This window comes from Dryobates pubescens, chromosome 5, assembly GCF_014839835.1.
Source record: "Dryobates pubescens isolate bDryPub1 chromosome 5, bDryPub1.pri, whole genome shotgun sequence".
Lineage (NCBI taxonomy): Eukaryota > Metazoa > Chordata > Aves > Piciformes > Picidae > Dryobates > Dryobates pubescens.
The window spans coordinates 44285678-44302261 of record NC_071616.1 but is presented as its reverse complement, the minus strand read 5'-3'; the positions used below and the strand labels follow the sequence as shown (position 1 = coordinate 44302261).

The 16584-nt window shown below is 43.2% G+C and overlaps 1 protein-coding gene across 1 annotated transcript in view; it reads left to right on the top strand.

Annotated features, from left to right (window-relative positions):
* DPH6 (diphthamine biosynthesis 6) overlaps positions 1 to 16584 on the top strand; it is a 213956-nt gene that overhangs the window by 47347 nt on the left and 150025 nt on the right. Inside the window, exons 5-6 of the mRNA XM_054162115.1 lie at positions 756 to 874; positions 13093 to 13154. Coding sequence (XP_054018090.1) covers positions 756 to 874; positions 13093 to 13154 — 181 coding nt within the window. The remainder of the gene's footprint in view (positions 1 to 755; positions 875 to 13092; positions 13155 to 16584) is intronic.

Here is a 16584-nt window from a genome sequence, read left to right as displayed (position 1 = left end):
TCTCATAGGGGAGGTGCTCCAGCCCTTTGATCATCTTTGTGACCCTCCTATGGACCTGCTCCAACAAGCCCATAGCCTTCCTGTGCTGAGGGCTTCAGAGCTGAATGCAGTACTCCAGATGGAGTTTCATCAGAGTGGAGTAGAGGGAATAGTATTGCTGTTTGACATGTTGGAGTGAGTGCAGAGGAGGGCCACAAACATGATCCAAGAGCTGAAGCACCTCTGCTGTGAGGATAGGCTGAGCAAGCTGGGGGTGTTCAGCCTAGAGAACAGAAGACTGGGAAGACCTTAGGGCTGCCTTCCAATACCTGAAGGGATCCTACAGGAAGGCTGAAGAGAGGCTTTTCATCAGGGTGTCTAGCAACAGGACAAGGAGGAAGGGTTTGAAGCTGAGGGAGAGCAGGGTTAGACTGGATCTTAGGAAGGCATTCTTCAGTACAAGGGTGGTGAGACTCTGGAATAGGCTGCTCAGGGAGGCTGTGAATGCCTCCTCCCTGGGTATGTTCAAGTCCAGCCTGTATGAGGCCTTGAGCAGCCAAGTCTAGTTGAGAGGTGTCCCTGCACATGGTGGGGAGCTTGGAGTAGATGATCTTTGAGTTCCCTTCCAACATAAACCATTCTAGGAGTCTATTGGAATCAAAATTGTAAAAGAAATATTGAAGCTAGTAGTAAATGAGAGAAGTCCACTTAATTTTACATCAGTCACGCTGTATCCAAACATAATGCTTGGCTTTATCCAATTTCTTGTTTTTAAGATGCAGAAGGCTGAACCTTCAGCCTTTAGCTTACCTTTGGCGTCAGAACCAGGAAATCCTACTTAAAGAAATGATCTCCTCTAACATTCAAGCCATAATCATTAAAGTGGCAGCTTTTGGTAAGTATTCAGCTTGTGAGCAATTTTGTCTGCTTAAACTTCCCATGGGCAAATCCACAACGTAGCAGAGAACAGCAGAAACTCATTTTTATTTAATATGTTTTAGGATACGAAATGAAAAGGAGGCTCAGGGGAGACCTTATTGCTGTCTACAACTACCTGAAGGGAGGTTGTAGCCAGGTGGGGATTGGTCTCTTCTCCCAGGCAGCCAGCACCAGAACAAGAGGACACAGTCTCAAACTGTGCCAGGGGAGGTTAAGGCTGGATGTTAAGAAGAAGTTCTTCCCAGCAAGAGAGATTGGCTATTGCAATGTGCTGCCCAGGGAGGTGGTGGAATCACCATCACTGGAGGTGTTTAAGAGGGGACTGGATGAGGCCCTTGGTGCCATGGTTTAGTTGATTAGATGGTGCTGGGTGATAGGTTGGACTTGATGATCTCTGAGGTCTTTTCCAAGCTGGTTAATTCTCTTCTCTTCTCTTCTCTTCTCTTCTCTTCTCTTCTCTTCTCTTCTCTTCTCTTCTCTTCTCTTCTCTTCTCTTCTCTTCTCTTCTCTTCCCTTCTCTTCCCTTACCTTCCCTTCCCTTCCCTTCCCTTCCCTTCCCTTCCCTTCCCCTTTCCCTTTCCCTTTCCCTTTCCCTTTCCCTTTCCCTTTCCCTTTCCCTTTCCCTTTCCCTTTCCCTTTCCCTTTCCCTTTCCCTTTCCCTTTCCCTTTCCCTTTCCCTTTCCCTTTCCCTTTCCCTTTCCCTTTCCCTTTCCCTTTCCCTTTCCCTTTCCCTTTCCCTTTCCCTTTCCCTTTCCCTTTCCCTTTCCCTTTCCCTTCCCATTCCCTTCAGAAAAATATAGTAAATTACATCACAATTCCTGAATAATTCAACCTGTCTGCAGTTCATTCATGGAGCAGACATGGAAAAGATGGAAAGCAGAAGGCACTAAATGAATTTTGTAATTGTTTCTACTTTGTGTATGTGTGTGTGTGTTCTAGTTTGATTTTGATTTGCAGTAAAGATGCACATTCCCTCACTTACAGTGCTAACAAGCAGTGCAATTCAATAGTGTTTTTCCTCAGTTTTTGCAAGGCCAGTTACAAGCTCATTGTTTTCTACTCTAAGATCCCTCTTGGAAAGAAATATCTTTTTCTTGTTCAAAGGAGTAGTTTTCAGGCCATGTAAAGTACATTTGATGTTATTTTTGCCATAAAATGGAATGCTTTCATTGCTTAAGATGACATGAAGCAAAACCACAAGTCCACAGAGAATATCCAGCTTGCTTTGTTCCCATCAGAAGTATCTTTAAAGGAAAATATATGATTTAAATAATAGATAAAACTGTTTCACAAGTAGACATCATTGATGACCTGTCTGATGCTTGAGGCAAGATAAGCTTGTCTTTTGTATTCTGCAGCCTTAAAAACCTTAAACTGCACTAGTAAGTGCACAAAGAGTGCTTTGTGGCCTATCCATTGAAGGAGCAAATACCATAAATACTTGTGGATGGCAATTAGGTAGAAAATCTTTCCAAGTTTGTTTTTTTTTTTCCTTCTTCTTCTTCTTCTTTTTTTTTTCTTTTCCTTTTGGCTACAGGTAAAAGAAAGATCTTATCAGAGTCAATTTCTCACCTGCCTCAGGCAGATGTAATTAGATGTAAGCAAATTTAATGGAGCTTGTGTGCTCTGGGGCCATTCTGTAATGCTTTAATAATTGCATGCCTTATTAAAGTGGATTTAAGGTATGAAGGGCTGTTTAACATATCAAGTGGCAAAGAAGATAAGATACAGTTTAACTTTTTGCCTCTTACATTAATAATGGAAGCTAAACTGTAATGAAAATATTTGAAAGAACAGATCTGAGAGTCTGAAGGGTAATGCACTGCTGGTACATTGCACAGATGTTAATGGGAGAGGCAAATCTGTAACCTGAGCTCGACGTTCATCAGCGCTGGCATACTCCTACACCTGCCTTGTCCTGTTCTCCATTGCCTTAGTGCCAGGATGGGCATGGTAAAAGGTTGTCATTTTATGTAGAAAACACATAATTATGCAAGTAAATGAGCAGCAGTTTAGTGCATTTCCCTAAACCCACCATTACAAATTAATACCATCAACTTTGCCAGTGGCAAGAGTTTTCTGTCTCAGAGTAGTCTATTTTTCCAGATGGGATACCAATTGCTCTCAGTAACATGCAAAAGAACTATTGTTAGCAAGCCTCCATCACAGGCCTTCTGTTGATCTATAAGTAGCTCAGCTTTCTTTCTTTTAGAGTATATTTCAGAAGCTTTGATGATGGGAGAAGAACATTACCTCAGCTAGCAGCAAACCTGAGCTATCAAAAAAAAAAGAGAAAGCTTTTTAGGCATGTTTATCTTCAGTGCCATTTTCCTGCTGACAAAGATGCCTGTATGATGCATGATGCTTTTATATTTGAAATATACCCCTCCTAAGTGGAAATCCCAGAAAGTCAGAAGGAGGTTACTCAGTAATAACTAAAACAGAAGCAGCTATTGATTGTTTTTAACATGTGTGTGCCTGAAATCCCAGTTCTAGCCATTGCTCATATGAAACTGTAATATTATATCCTGAAGTTCAATTTGGGATCAATTTGGAACAGGTTGCCCAGGAAGGTTGTGGATGTCCCTTCCCTGGAGGTGTTCAAGGCCTTGAGGAGCCTGGAAGGTGTCCCTGGTTGTGGCAGCAGGGTTCACAGGATCACAGCATCTCAGGGGTTGGAAGGGACCCAAAGAGATCATCGAGTCCAAGCCCCCTGCCAGAGCAGGACCAGACAATCTAGTACAGGACACACAGGCATGCATCCAGATGGGCCTTGAAAGTCTCCAGAGAAGGAGACTCCACAACCTCTCTGGGCAGCCTGTTCCAGTGATCTGTGACCCTCACAGTAAAGAAGATCCCCCTTGTGTTGAGGTGGAACCTCCTGTGCTGCAGCTTCCATCCATTGCTCCTTGTCCTATCCCAGGGAGCAAGTGAGCAGAGCCTGTCCCCTCCCTCCTGACCCCCAGCCCTCAGATATTTAGAAACATTTATTAAATCCCCTCTCAGTCTTCTCTTTTCCAGACTAAAGAGCCCCAAGTCCCTCAGCCTCCCCTCACCAGGGGAGTGCAGTGCTCCAGTCCCCCTCATGATCCTCATAGCCCTCTGCCAGATCCATCAGATCTCTGTCTCTCTTGAACTGGGGAGCCCAAAACTGAATGCAGTACTCAAGATGAGGTCCCACCAGGGCAGAGTAGAGGGAGAAGAGAACCTCCCTGGATCTGCTGGATACGCTCTTCTTAATACACCCCAGGATCCCATTGGCTTTCTTGGCCACCAGGACACATTGCTGTCCCATGCAGAACTTGTTCTCCACCAGCACTCCCAGGTCCTTCTCCACAGGGCTGCTCTCCAGCAGATCACCTCCCAACCTGTACTGCTGCAGTTTATTATTCCTCCTGAGATGCAGGCAGGACTCTGCACCTGGGGAGGAATAATAAACTGGAGTAACTAGAGTCTAGTTGGAACTAGATTCTCTGAATCTATCAATTCTCTGAATCTATGAAAGAAACAGCATGCTTTGAAAATGTCTCTGGCTTTTAGTGCTGAGCTATTTTCAGGTCATTATTGGGAAAGCTGAAGGAACTTATCATCACAGAGGAGTGTACTTGCTATCCCTACATATGTTCAAAAAGAAGCTCAGACAATTCACAAGCATAACAAGATGTTCCTCATTTCCTTCTATTAAACCATCAATACATGATCCCAGTTGTTCTCTTCCATTTTGTGCTGTAAGAATTTCTTTACTTATTAATAAACAAACTAAACATTTGCATTGTTCTTAGCTGGTGATTGTTCCATTGCTTTTTCCTTGGGCAGTTACCAGACACTGAAGCTGTAGTGAAATCTGTGACAGTCTTTACAAGCTTGGCTTTTCACAGAATCACAGAACAACAAAGTTGGTAAGGGGCTTGGAACACAAGCCCTGTGAGGAGAGACTGAGGGAGCTGGGGTTGCTTAGCCTGGAGAAGAGGAGGCTCAGGAGAGACCTTATTGCTTGCTACTACTACCTGAAGGGAGGTTGTAAACAGGCGGATGTTGGTCTCTTCTCCCAGGCAGCCAGCACCAGAACAAGAGGACACAGTCTCAGGCTGCACCAGGGGAGGTTTAGGCTGGCAGTTAGGAGGAAGTTCTACACAGAGGGTGTGATTGCCTTTTAATGGAGTCACCATCACTGGAGGTGTTCAGGAGGAGACTTCATAGGGTGCTTGGTTGCATGGTTTAGTTGATTAGGTGGTGTTGGATGATAGGTTGGACACAATGATCTTGAAGGTCTCTTCCAACCTGGTCTGGTCTATTCTATTCTATTCTATTCTATTCTATTCTATTCTATTCTATTCTATTCTATTCTGGGTTGGAAGGGACCTCAAAAGATCATCCAGTCCAACCCCGCTGTCAGGACAGGATCACGCAGGAACACGTCCAGGCAGGTTTTGAATGTCTCCAGAGAAGGAGACTCCACAACCTCTCTGAGCAGCCTGTTCCAGTGCCCCAGCACCCTTACAGTAAAGAGATTTCTCCTCCTGCTGAGGAAATTCACTCCAGGTGATTCACTTTGTCCACCTTTCTAACACTGTCTTCTGCTGATGAATAATGAAGTCTGTTTTTGCTCACAATCAAGTAGGATTGAGACACCAAAACTTCAAGTAGGTATTGAAAACAGAAGCTACAGTGTTCTTTTAGTGAATTGTGCCAGTTCCCATCAGAGCCACAGGCACTTGGGCTGCTCAGCCCCCTGACCTGCCCTACAGGTTCAGGAACTGAAGCTTAGAGGGTGAGGTACTAAAGGAAAAGGTTCTATAGCTAACCCAGCATGTGGGGAGCTGCTTCCTGTAATGCTGTTTTGTTTAAAGAGTAAAGCTTGATCCTGCTTCATGAAAAGGAGTGATTTTGTGTTAGTTAGAAAGGAGGGGAAGGAAGGAAAAATAGAAACAAAATAAAGGTCTTTACCTTCAAAAATAATCCTATTTTTTCACTTCTAACTCTAACATGAGTGGCTGCATCTATGCTTTATATATAGTCTCTTATTTGCTGTCCATGTTTCTTTACCTCTAAAGTCCCTCGAGTTTCAGAGAAAGAGGCCAGTTTAGATTCCAGAAAACTTGAGCCATTCATTGCCTGTTTTCTTATTTAAGGTCCTAAATAGTTCTGTGCTTGGGTGAGCAGTTAATTAGGATCTTTCCAGAAACTTCATTGTGCATTACACTGCCCTCCATCATCAGAAGTTATCTTGGTCCCTGACATTGATAATGATGGCAGTTGCTACTCAACAATGCTGCTCAAGGAGTCAGGAAAAAGAAGGGAACTGTCAGTTGCTGTAACTTAATCACAGAATGGCTTAGGTTGGAAGAGACCTTAGAGGTCATCTACTGCAACCCCCCCACCACAGGCAGGGAAACCACGCAACTAAACTTGGCTGCTCAAGGCCTCATCCAGCCCCAGAGAGAAGGCATCTAGAAGCTCCCTGGGCAGCCTGTTCCAGACACCCACCACCAAGTTCTGTTTTTTTTTTCCCCAAGGTCTGTGCTAATTCTGTGTAAATTAGATGTTAAGATAGTTGCTAATAGTGATTTGGGATCTTTGCTTTTAACTTTATTATGTGGAAGAAGTCAGAGAGGATGAAGAGGCACTTTTTGAAGGGTAAGTTTGGTTAGTCAGAAAAGGACAGAGGTTTATTCCTCTATACATAGGATAGGATAGGATAGGATAGGATAGGATAGGATAGGATAGGATAGGATAGAATGGAATGGAATGGAATGGAATGGAATGGAATGGAATAGAATAGAAGAAGAATAGAATAGAAGAGAATTGAACTGAATTGAACTGAATTGAATTGAATTGAATTGAATTGAATTAACCAGGTTGGAAAAGACCTCAGAGATCATCAAGTCCAACAAATCACCCAACACCATCTAATCAACTAAACCATGGCACCAAGTGCCTCATCCAGTCCCCTCTTAAACACCTCCAGTGATGGTGACTCTACCACCTCCCTGGGCTGCACATTCCAATGGCCAATCTCTCTTGCTGTGAAGAATTTCTTCCTGACATCCAGCCTAAGCATCCCCTGGCACAGCTTGAGACTGTGTCCTCTTGTTCTGGGGCTGGTTGCCTGGGAGAAGAGACCAACCCCCACCTGGCTACAGCCTCCCTTCAGGTAGCTGTAGACAGCTATAAGATCTCCCCTGAGCATATTTGGTGGGGGTATGTGTGATAATAATTCTTTCACAATATGTTTATGTCTTAAGAGTTAGGCTCACTGTAGCCTTCAGAAGAATAGAATAGAATGGAATGGAATGGAATAGAAATAGAATTAGAATAGAATAGAATAGAATAGAATAGAATAGAATAGAATAGAATAGAATAGAATAGAATAGAATAGAATAGAATAGAATAGAATGGAATAGGATAGGATAGAATAGAATGGAATGGAATGGAATGGGATGGGATAGAATGGGATAGAATGGAATAGAATAGAAAGAACTTTAGGTGCCACCATTTCTTAAAAGCAATAATTATGATTTGTTCAGCATTTTACTAAGTAAAAATGGATTTATTATTTTTTTAATATCAAAATACAATCCTCCAAATGCAGACTTTTGGATTTCTGAACATCTATAAAAAAAAACCTAACCCCCAACCATGTCCCTGTTAGTGAGGTAAGGCTTTGGAATGGGGATTTTATTAGCTGAATGTAATGCCCTGAAAATGGAACTTGATTTTTCTAATGGTCTAGATAAATGCAAGTAATATCAAGTAGTTACCCCTCAGGTGAGGCCTTTATGCTACAATAATACATGTGTACAAAATGAGCCCCTTGAATTACAGTTCTTTTGTGTTAAGTTAACACAAGTGAAATGCCTTTTAGTAACCTTCTTTGGTGCTTTTTATACATATTTTTTTTTTCACTACAGAGCAGAGCCCTGAATTTTTGACTCAGTTTTTGACATTGATGCAGTTCTCTACAGCACTTAGCTTGTAGCTCTACCTAAGAGGGCTCTGCAGCCATTGTTGATGATATCTGCAGGAAGGAGTTCTGCTCCTGTCAGTGGGTTTTTCAGGAATTACAGATGAAGTAAGATTTACTTTGAAGTGATTATACCATTTATACCATTTGTTCTATCACACACTGATTTGTACAGGAAAACTAGGCCACAAAAACTGGAGATGAGAGCACAATTTGTTTTCCTGCATGCTGTTGTTTAGCCTGGAGAAGAGGAGGCTCAGGGGAGACCTTATTCCTCTCTACAACTACCTGGAGGGAGGTTGGAGCCAGGAGGGGGTTGGTCACTTCTCCCAGTCAACCAGCACCAGAACAAGAGGACACAGTCTCAAGCTGTGCCAGGGGAAGTTTAGGCTGGATGTTAGGAAGAAGTTCTTCCCAGAAAGAGAGATTGGCCATTGGAATGTGCTGCCCAGGGAGGTGGTGGAGTCACCATCACTGGAGGTGTTTAAGAGGGGATTGGACGTGGCACTTGGTGCCATGGTGTAGACATGAGGTCTTGGGTGATAGGTTGGACTTGATGATCTCTGATGTCTCTTCCATCCTTGGTGATACTGTGATACCTTTGGAGGTGTTTCTGTCATCAGGTACTGGTCTATCTCAAAGAAGTAAAGCCCCTCTTGCTGTCTTGATGGCACATAATAAATTGGCTGATGTAGTTCAGCTGAGGAGTTAAAAATGCATTGAAAATAATGGAGCATAACATTCTAGGGTTAACATTTATCCATAGATGATGCAGTTAAATAAAACAGGCATTAACTTCAAGGTCAGTCAGTAAAGTAATAAAAAATGAATATTTTAATTGAATTGTAATTGCTTCCCATTGATACATGCAAGTTAAATAAAATAGATGTCAGTGCTGCAAATTATAGTTCCCTTCCTAATTAACTTCTTAATTCTACATATAGTCATCCAGCCCCTGGACCTTGCTGTTGGTTTATCCACCCATCCAGCTTTCTTCACATCTTCTTCCATGAAGGAGAAATCTGGAGGATGTGGTTCAATGGAAGGTCCCAAGGATTTACAAGGCATTGTTTTGGGTTTAGTTTCTTCCTAGTTTTAACTGTTTTTATGAATCTGAATCACAGAATTGTCAGGATTGGAAAGGATCATCTAGATCCAACCCCCCTGCCATGGGCAGGGACCCCTCACACTAGATCAGGTTGCCCAGAGCCACATCCAGCCTGGCCTTCAAAAATTCCAGGGATTGGGCTTGCACCACCTCCCTGTGCAACCTGTTCCAGGGCCTCACCACCCTCATGGGGTACAACTTCTTCCTAGTATGCAATCACAGTTGGCAAAGCAGTAATAGGAATCTGATAACTTTTCACATGTTTAGAATGATAGAATGGTTTGGGTTGGCAGGGGCCTCCAAAGTCCAGAAGGGACATCCTGCACTGGATCGGGTCGCTCAGAGCCTTGCCGAGCCTGACCTTGAATATCTCCAGAGATTGAACCTCAACTACCTTCCCGGGCAACCTGTGCCAGTGTTCTACCACCCTCACGGTGCAGAGCTTGTTCCTAACACCCAATCTAAATCTGCTCTTCTTTCCTTTCAAACCATTGGCCCTTGTCCTATCACTGCAGGGCTTTGGAAACAGTCCCTCTGCAGCCTTCTTGTAGGCCCCCTTCAGCTACTGTAAGGCTGCTAAACATGTGGCTTGGTTTCAACTTTATGGAAACCAGTTTGTTATAGAATAGAATAGAATTATCATGAAGAGGGCTTTGCTCTGTTTTAGAAAAGTAGTTATGGTAATGAATAATGTTAATGTAAATGTGGGGAATGAGTGCTTGTTATTCATTTACTTTAAGAGAAAACACTTCTTTAAGCCTACTGCCTTGCCTCTCAGCATCGAGGACATAATGCTAAGCTGGTATAAGGTGGAAGACATCACTGGAACTCTTGAAGTGGAACAAAGATATTTCAGAATGATTTCCACAAGCATAAATTATCATTATCTTGTGTCTCCTAACACACATTTCTAGTCTGTTAATAAAGAGCAGTAAACCAATACCAAAAAAAAAAAGAAGAGGGAGCTAAAAAAACCTCAGCCCTCTTCCACTTGAATTATTAAGCAGATTTTAAAGTGTTCCCCTAGATATGGAATTTTTAATCTGCTGTAATGAAATATTTAAAAACTTTATTAATGTTTTGAGAGCTCATTCATAGCCTAAAACTGCCACAACTTGTTTTAGTTTCACAGGAATTTGAATACAGCAAGACCCTGACTGTAGAAATTAAAAAGCATATCAGCGATTTGAACTCAGCAACGGCTTTATATAAATAGTGTACCACACTTTTATATAACAGCTTTCATCATCAATGAACTAAAGTGCTTTGCAAGGTGCCTACTGCAGAAATTGCTTCTAAATGGAGTAATTCTGGTGACAGCTCTTTAATGATACCCATTATTGTATAAAGCAGGAGAGCAGGAAAAAATAGACAAGGATTGCATTCAGTACAAAAAAACCTCCAAACTGCAATTAAGAGTAGTAAAAAATGCGATCACTGACAACTTCCCAGTGTTCCTGCACTTTCAAACACCATCTTTTGTTGGGTTTTTTTTCTTATTTACTTCACAAGTTAAGGCCTTTCCACAGAATCACAGAGAACATCCAGTTGGTAGAGACGTGAAAGATCATCCAGTCCAACCCTCGACCCAACACTGAAGGGTTAACGCTAAACCATGTACCTAAGCACCAGGTCCACAGGCTGCTTGAACACCCCCAGGGATGGTGACTCCACCACTGCCCTGGGCAGACCATTCCAGCATTTAAGAACTCTTAGAGTGAAGAAGTATTTCCTAAGACCCAGCCTAAACCTCCTGTGGTACAGCTTGAAACCATTTCATCTGGTCCTGTCTCTTGCCACCAAGGAGCAGAGGCTGCCCCTCCTCAGTCCAACATACCTTCAGGGAGAGCGATGAGGTCTCTCCTCAGCCTCTTCTTCTCCAGACTGAACATCCCCAGCTCCCTCAGATGCTCCAGGCCCTTCTCCAGCCTCATTGCCCTTCTCTGGACAGCCTCCGTCCTCTCAATTACTCTCATGTCCAGCTATGATATTTGTTTGGCTGAAGAAGTTACCATCAACCAGCACTAGAACAAGAGGACACAGTCTCAAGCTGTACCAGGGGAGGTTTAAGCTGGATGTGAGGAAGAAGTTCTTCCCAGAAGGAGAGATTGGCCATTGGACTTTGCTGCCCAGGGAGGTGGTGGAGTCACCATCACTGGAGGTGTTCAGGAAGAGCCTTGATGGGGTGCTTGGTGCCATGCTTTAGTTGATTAGATGGTGTTGGATGATAGATTGGACTTGATGATCTCAAAGGTCTCCCAACCTGGTTAATTCTCTTCTCTTCTCTTCTCTTCTCTTCTCTTCTCTTCTCTTCTCTTCTCTTCTCTTCTCTTCTCTTCTCTTCTGTTCTCTTCTCTTCTCTTCTGTTCTCTTCTCTTCTCTTCTCTTCTCTTCTCTTCTCTTCTCTTCTCTTCTCTTCTCTTCTCTTCTGTTCTCTTCTCTTCTCTTCTTTCTCTTCTCTTCTCTTCTCTTCTCTTCTCTTCTCTTCTCTTCTCTTCTCTTCTCTTCTCTTCTCTTCTCTTCTCTAGGAATTAGCAAATACTAAGAATCATAGAATCAATAATGTTGGAAAAGACCTCAAAGATCATCAAATCCTTTTTGTTTGTTTGTTTGTTTTGTTTTGTTTTGTTTTACCAAGGAAAATAAATCAAACTGTAGATATTAGAGAGGATATTTTGCAGTGAGACAACAGGTTCAGCACTCAAGACATTCTGTAACTCAGAATTTATGTCTCCATTTGGTTTAATTCTTACCTTTATTTTTTTTTCTGCTGTGGGTAACACACACAGAATGTGATTTTATAAAAAGGTTTTTATTATGGAAAACAGTTTGTGATCCTTCCAGTAATCTGCAGGAAGAAGAAATTACCTCTTATTTTACTGTAATAAGTGTCTAGGAGGTAACTTCAGACTGGGAGGTAATTGCTGTGTAGTACTTCTGTTTATTTCACTGATCAGTGAAATTCCAAGGAAAGGTAAACAACAGCTTTGGCAGTACATGAGCAGTGAAAAACTCATCGGCCCAATTTGCCACAAAAAAGGAAATGGAAGAAGTTCTTCCCCATGAGCTTGGTGAGAGACTGGCACAGGTTTCCCAGGGAGGTGGTGGAAGCCTCATGCCTGGAGGATTTGAAGGCCAGGCTGGATGTGGCCCTGGGCAACCTGATCTAGTGTGAGGTGTCCCTGCCCATGGCAGAGGGGTTGGAACTGGATGATCCTTGAGATCCTTTCCAACCCTGACAATTCTGTGATTCTATGAGATCAGGTACCCTGATGGAATAAGAGATTCAGACTGGGGAGATTCAGACTGGACATGAGGAGGAAGTTCTTCACCATGAGAGTGGTGAAGCCCTGGAATGGGTTGTCCAGGGAGGTGGTTGATGCCCTGTCCCTGGAGGTGTTTAAGACCAGGCTGGACGAGGCCCTGGCCAGCCTGAGCTAGTGTGGGGTGTCCCTGCCCATGGCAGGGGGGTTGGAACTAGATGCTCCTTGTGGTCCCTTCCAGCCCTAACTGATACTATGATACTAAAATTCTAACCAGCTGTGTTTTCTGTGGGGTACAAGTAATTATAGATACAACAGTAGGACTCATTTCTGAGGGAGACATAGACTCATAGAATGATTTGAGTTGGAAAGGACGTCCAAAGGACGTCTAGTCCAATGCCTCTGCAGTGAGCAGGGACGTTCTGCACTAGATCAGGTTGCTCAGAGCACTGCTGAGCCTCACTTTGAATGGGCAACCTGTGCCAGAGTTCCACCACAATCATGGTAAAGAAGTTCTTATTGGATATGCTATTGAATATCTAACTCTCCTCTCATTTCAGACCATTGACCCTCATCCTATCACTGCAGGCCTTTGAAAACAGTCCCTCTGCAGCCTTAGTGTAGCCCCTTCAGGTACTGGCAGGCTGCTCTAAGGTCTCCCTGGAGCCTTCTCCTCTCCAGGCTGAGCACCCCCAGCTCCCTCAGTCTGTCCCCATAGCAGAGGTGCTCACACCCCCTGATGATTTTCGTGGCCCTTCTCTGGACCTGCTTCTGTAATGAAAAAGAAAAAATAAATGAAGCCTTTCTTGATGTTCTGACAGTATTATTTTTTTTTTAAGGTTTAGATCCAGATAAGCACCTAGGAAAAACTCTGGATGAAATGGAACCTTACCTTTTGAAGGTGAGTATTACTTAAAGGATACTGACACAGGAAAAGTTGCAGGCAAAATGTAATGCAGGCAGAAATTCAGCAGAATTAACTTAATCCATAATTACTTAGTTACTTTTAGGCTTTAGGTGCTAACTCAAGGCTTGCTTTGTAGATAGAATGTAAGTCTCTGATGTGTACTTTCAGTATGAAAAGCATCCTTTTTGGAGGTAGTGCACAAATGCTGCCAGCGTCTTTCAAACAAACTAAAGGCAGCAAACCTCAGCATTAAGGGAACTCTAATTTGTATTTCAATATGATAAAGCTGAATAACTGTATGCAGCTTAGACTCTCACAGCAATGAGTGGGTTGGGTTGGGTTGGAAGGGACCTCCAAAGGTCATCAGGTCCAGCTCCGTCTGCAGTGAGCAAGGACATCCTCCACTAGATCAGGTTGCTGAGAGCCTTGCCAGGCCTGAACTTGAGTATCTCCAGGGATGGGGCCTCAACTACCTCCCTGGGCAACCTGTTCCAGCACCCTCATGGTGCAGAACTTGTTCCTCACATCCAATCTAAACCTGCTCTTCTGTCATTTCAAACCATTGCCCCTCATCCTATCACTGCAGGCTTTTGTAAAGAGTCCCTCTGCAGCCTTCTTGTAGCCCACTTCGGGTACTGGTAGGCTGCGATTAGGTCTCCCTGGAGCCTTCTCTTCTCCAAGCTGAGCAACCCCAGCTCCCTCAACTTGTCCTCATAGTAGAGACAGGCTTACCCACAGATACCTCCATCTGAACATTTGCTACCGTTTTTTACACAGCCTGACCTTTCAAAAATGGAATCAGAGGTTTATTCCAAAGGATGGACTTAATTCTATGCAACAGGTTACAGTGTCATCAAAGCAGGGAAGTGCCTACAGGCAGAGCCATTAGACTTATTTTGAAAAGGCTATTTCACTAGGAGGAAAATAAAGAAAAAAAGAACAGATTTTGTACATGAGTCTTCTTTGAGTTTGAGGTAGAATAGAATAGAATTAAGCAGGTTGGAAAAGACCTTTGAGATTATCAATTCCAACCTGTCACCCAACACCATCTAATCAACTAAACCATGGCACCAAGTGCTCCATCCAGGCTCTTCCTGAACACCTCCAGTGATGGTGACTCCACCACCTCCCTGGGCAGCACATTCCAATGGCCAATCTCTCTTTCTGGGAAGAACGTCTTCCTAACATGCAGGCTAACCCCCCCTGGCGCAGCTTGAGACTGTGTCCTCTTGTTCTGGTAGGAGCATCAAGCATCAAGCAAAGTACAGTTTGATTGTTACAGCTCTCAGAGTGTATTTATACATGTGGTCTGTGACAAAGCCAATTGAAGGAGGGTGGATTTAGATTAGATGTGAAGCCCTTCACTGTGAGGGTGGTGAGACACTGAAACAAGTTGCCCAGTGAAGCCATGCATGCCCCCTCTCTGGAAGTGTTCAGGGCTAGACTGATGGGGCTTTGAGCAAGCTAATCTAGTGGAAGGTATTCCATGGCAGAAGGGTTGGAAATAGATTTTTGAGGTCTCTTCCAACCCAAATCATCCTATACAAATTGCCAATATTCTAGGCATTGATGTTTGCAAACAGAGCTACCAGTTTTAAAAGGGAAGCAATCACTCCTTGTAATCACTGTGGAAAGGGTTCAGTGAGAAAGAGCTCTTCTGATTTTTCTCTTGTATTTTTTTGAGAGTTTTTGTTTCTTTCATTTTTGTAGTTGTTTTGGGTTTGTGTTTGGTTTGGTTTATTTTTTTTTTTGAGTGGATACTATGAGAGGAAGAATAAAAAGGTTTTGACTTCCTGTTTTGTAGGTTGTCCACTCTTGTTGCATCAGCATTAATTATTCTTGATGTACTTGTCCTATGGAAACCTTGTTGCCATTGCTGACAGATGGAGTTCTCTCTTTTGTCAGGAGTGTAATTTTTTAATGAGCACTTGATTAAAGGTTTGATTCTGCTCCTGTGTGAAAGGAAAAAGAAAAAATACTTCTCATACCAAGACATTGAAAAATGATTTAATGTATGTTCCAAGAGAGTTAGATTTTATACCACCAGGCAACTACACAGTGACATACAGCATTACCAAAGCATTGCTCTCTCAGACCATTTCTACTTTTATCTAAAATAAAAGCTGAAGAGGATTCAGGCTTTTGTTTTAACTGAATAGAATAGAATAGAATAGAATAGAATAGAATAGAATAGAATAGAATAGAATAGAATAGAATGGAATGGAATGGAATGGAATGGAATGGAATGGAATGGAATAGAATTAACCACATTGGAAAAGACCTTTGAGATCATCAAGTCCAGCCTATCACCCCACACCATCTAATCAACTAAACCATGGCACCAAGCACCCCATCCAGGCTCTTCCTAAACACCTCCAGTGATGGTGACTCCTCCACCTCCCTGGGCAGCACATTCCAATGGTCAAGCTCTCTTTCTATGAAGAACCTCTTCCTAATATCCAGTCTAAACCTCCCCTGGCACAGCTTGAGACTGTGTGCTCTAAGATGTGGCCTTCAGTTTTATGAAAACATCCCAGGTCCAGGTCATTAATTTTCTTCTTTCACACTGAAAACTTTTATTGTTTTTATTTATTTATTGCTAAGGTGATGGCTCAAGCTCTAAACAGTTTTTGAAGTTTTAAAATAAAAAGCAGCCCAGAAAGCCAAACACATCCTGGGCTGCATCAGGAGAAGCATATCCAGCAGGTAGAGGGAGGTGATTCTCACCCTCTACTCCACTCTGGTAGTGCCCCACCTGGAGTACTGTGTCCAGTTCTGGAGCCCCTATTAGAGGAAGGATCTGGAGGTACTGGAACATGTCCAGAGAAGGGCCATGAGGATGAGCAGAGGGCTGGAGTTCATCTCCTATGAGGACAGACTGAGAGAGTTAAGGCTGTTCAGTCTGGAGAAGAGAAGGCTCCGAAAAGATCTTATTGTGGCCTTACAGTGTCTGAAGGGGGCTACAAGAAAGCTGGAGAGGGACTTTTGAGGGTGTCAGGGAGTGATAGGACTGAGGGGAATGGAGCAAAACTAGAAATGGGTAGATTCAGATTGGATGTTAGGAAGAAGTTGTTCCCCATAAGGGTGGTGAGAGACTGGCACAGGTTGCCCAGGGAGGTGGTGGAAGCCTCATCCTTGGAGGTTTCTGCAGCCAGGCTGGATGTGGCTGTGAGCAACCTGCTGTAGTGTGAGGTGTCCCTGCCCATGGCAGGGGGCTTGGAACTGGCTGATCCTTGAGGTCCCTTCCAACCCTAACAATTCTATGATTCTATGAAAGAAGGCTTTGAAAGAGAACTGTAAATGAATGCAAACTATGCATCCAGCTTCCACAATAAAAAGACAGTATCAGTAGAATCTATCAAGCAGACTTGCTACACAAATTTTCTAGTAACCACATAAAAAACCTGAACCTGTAAAGAGTATA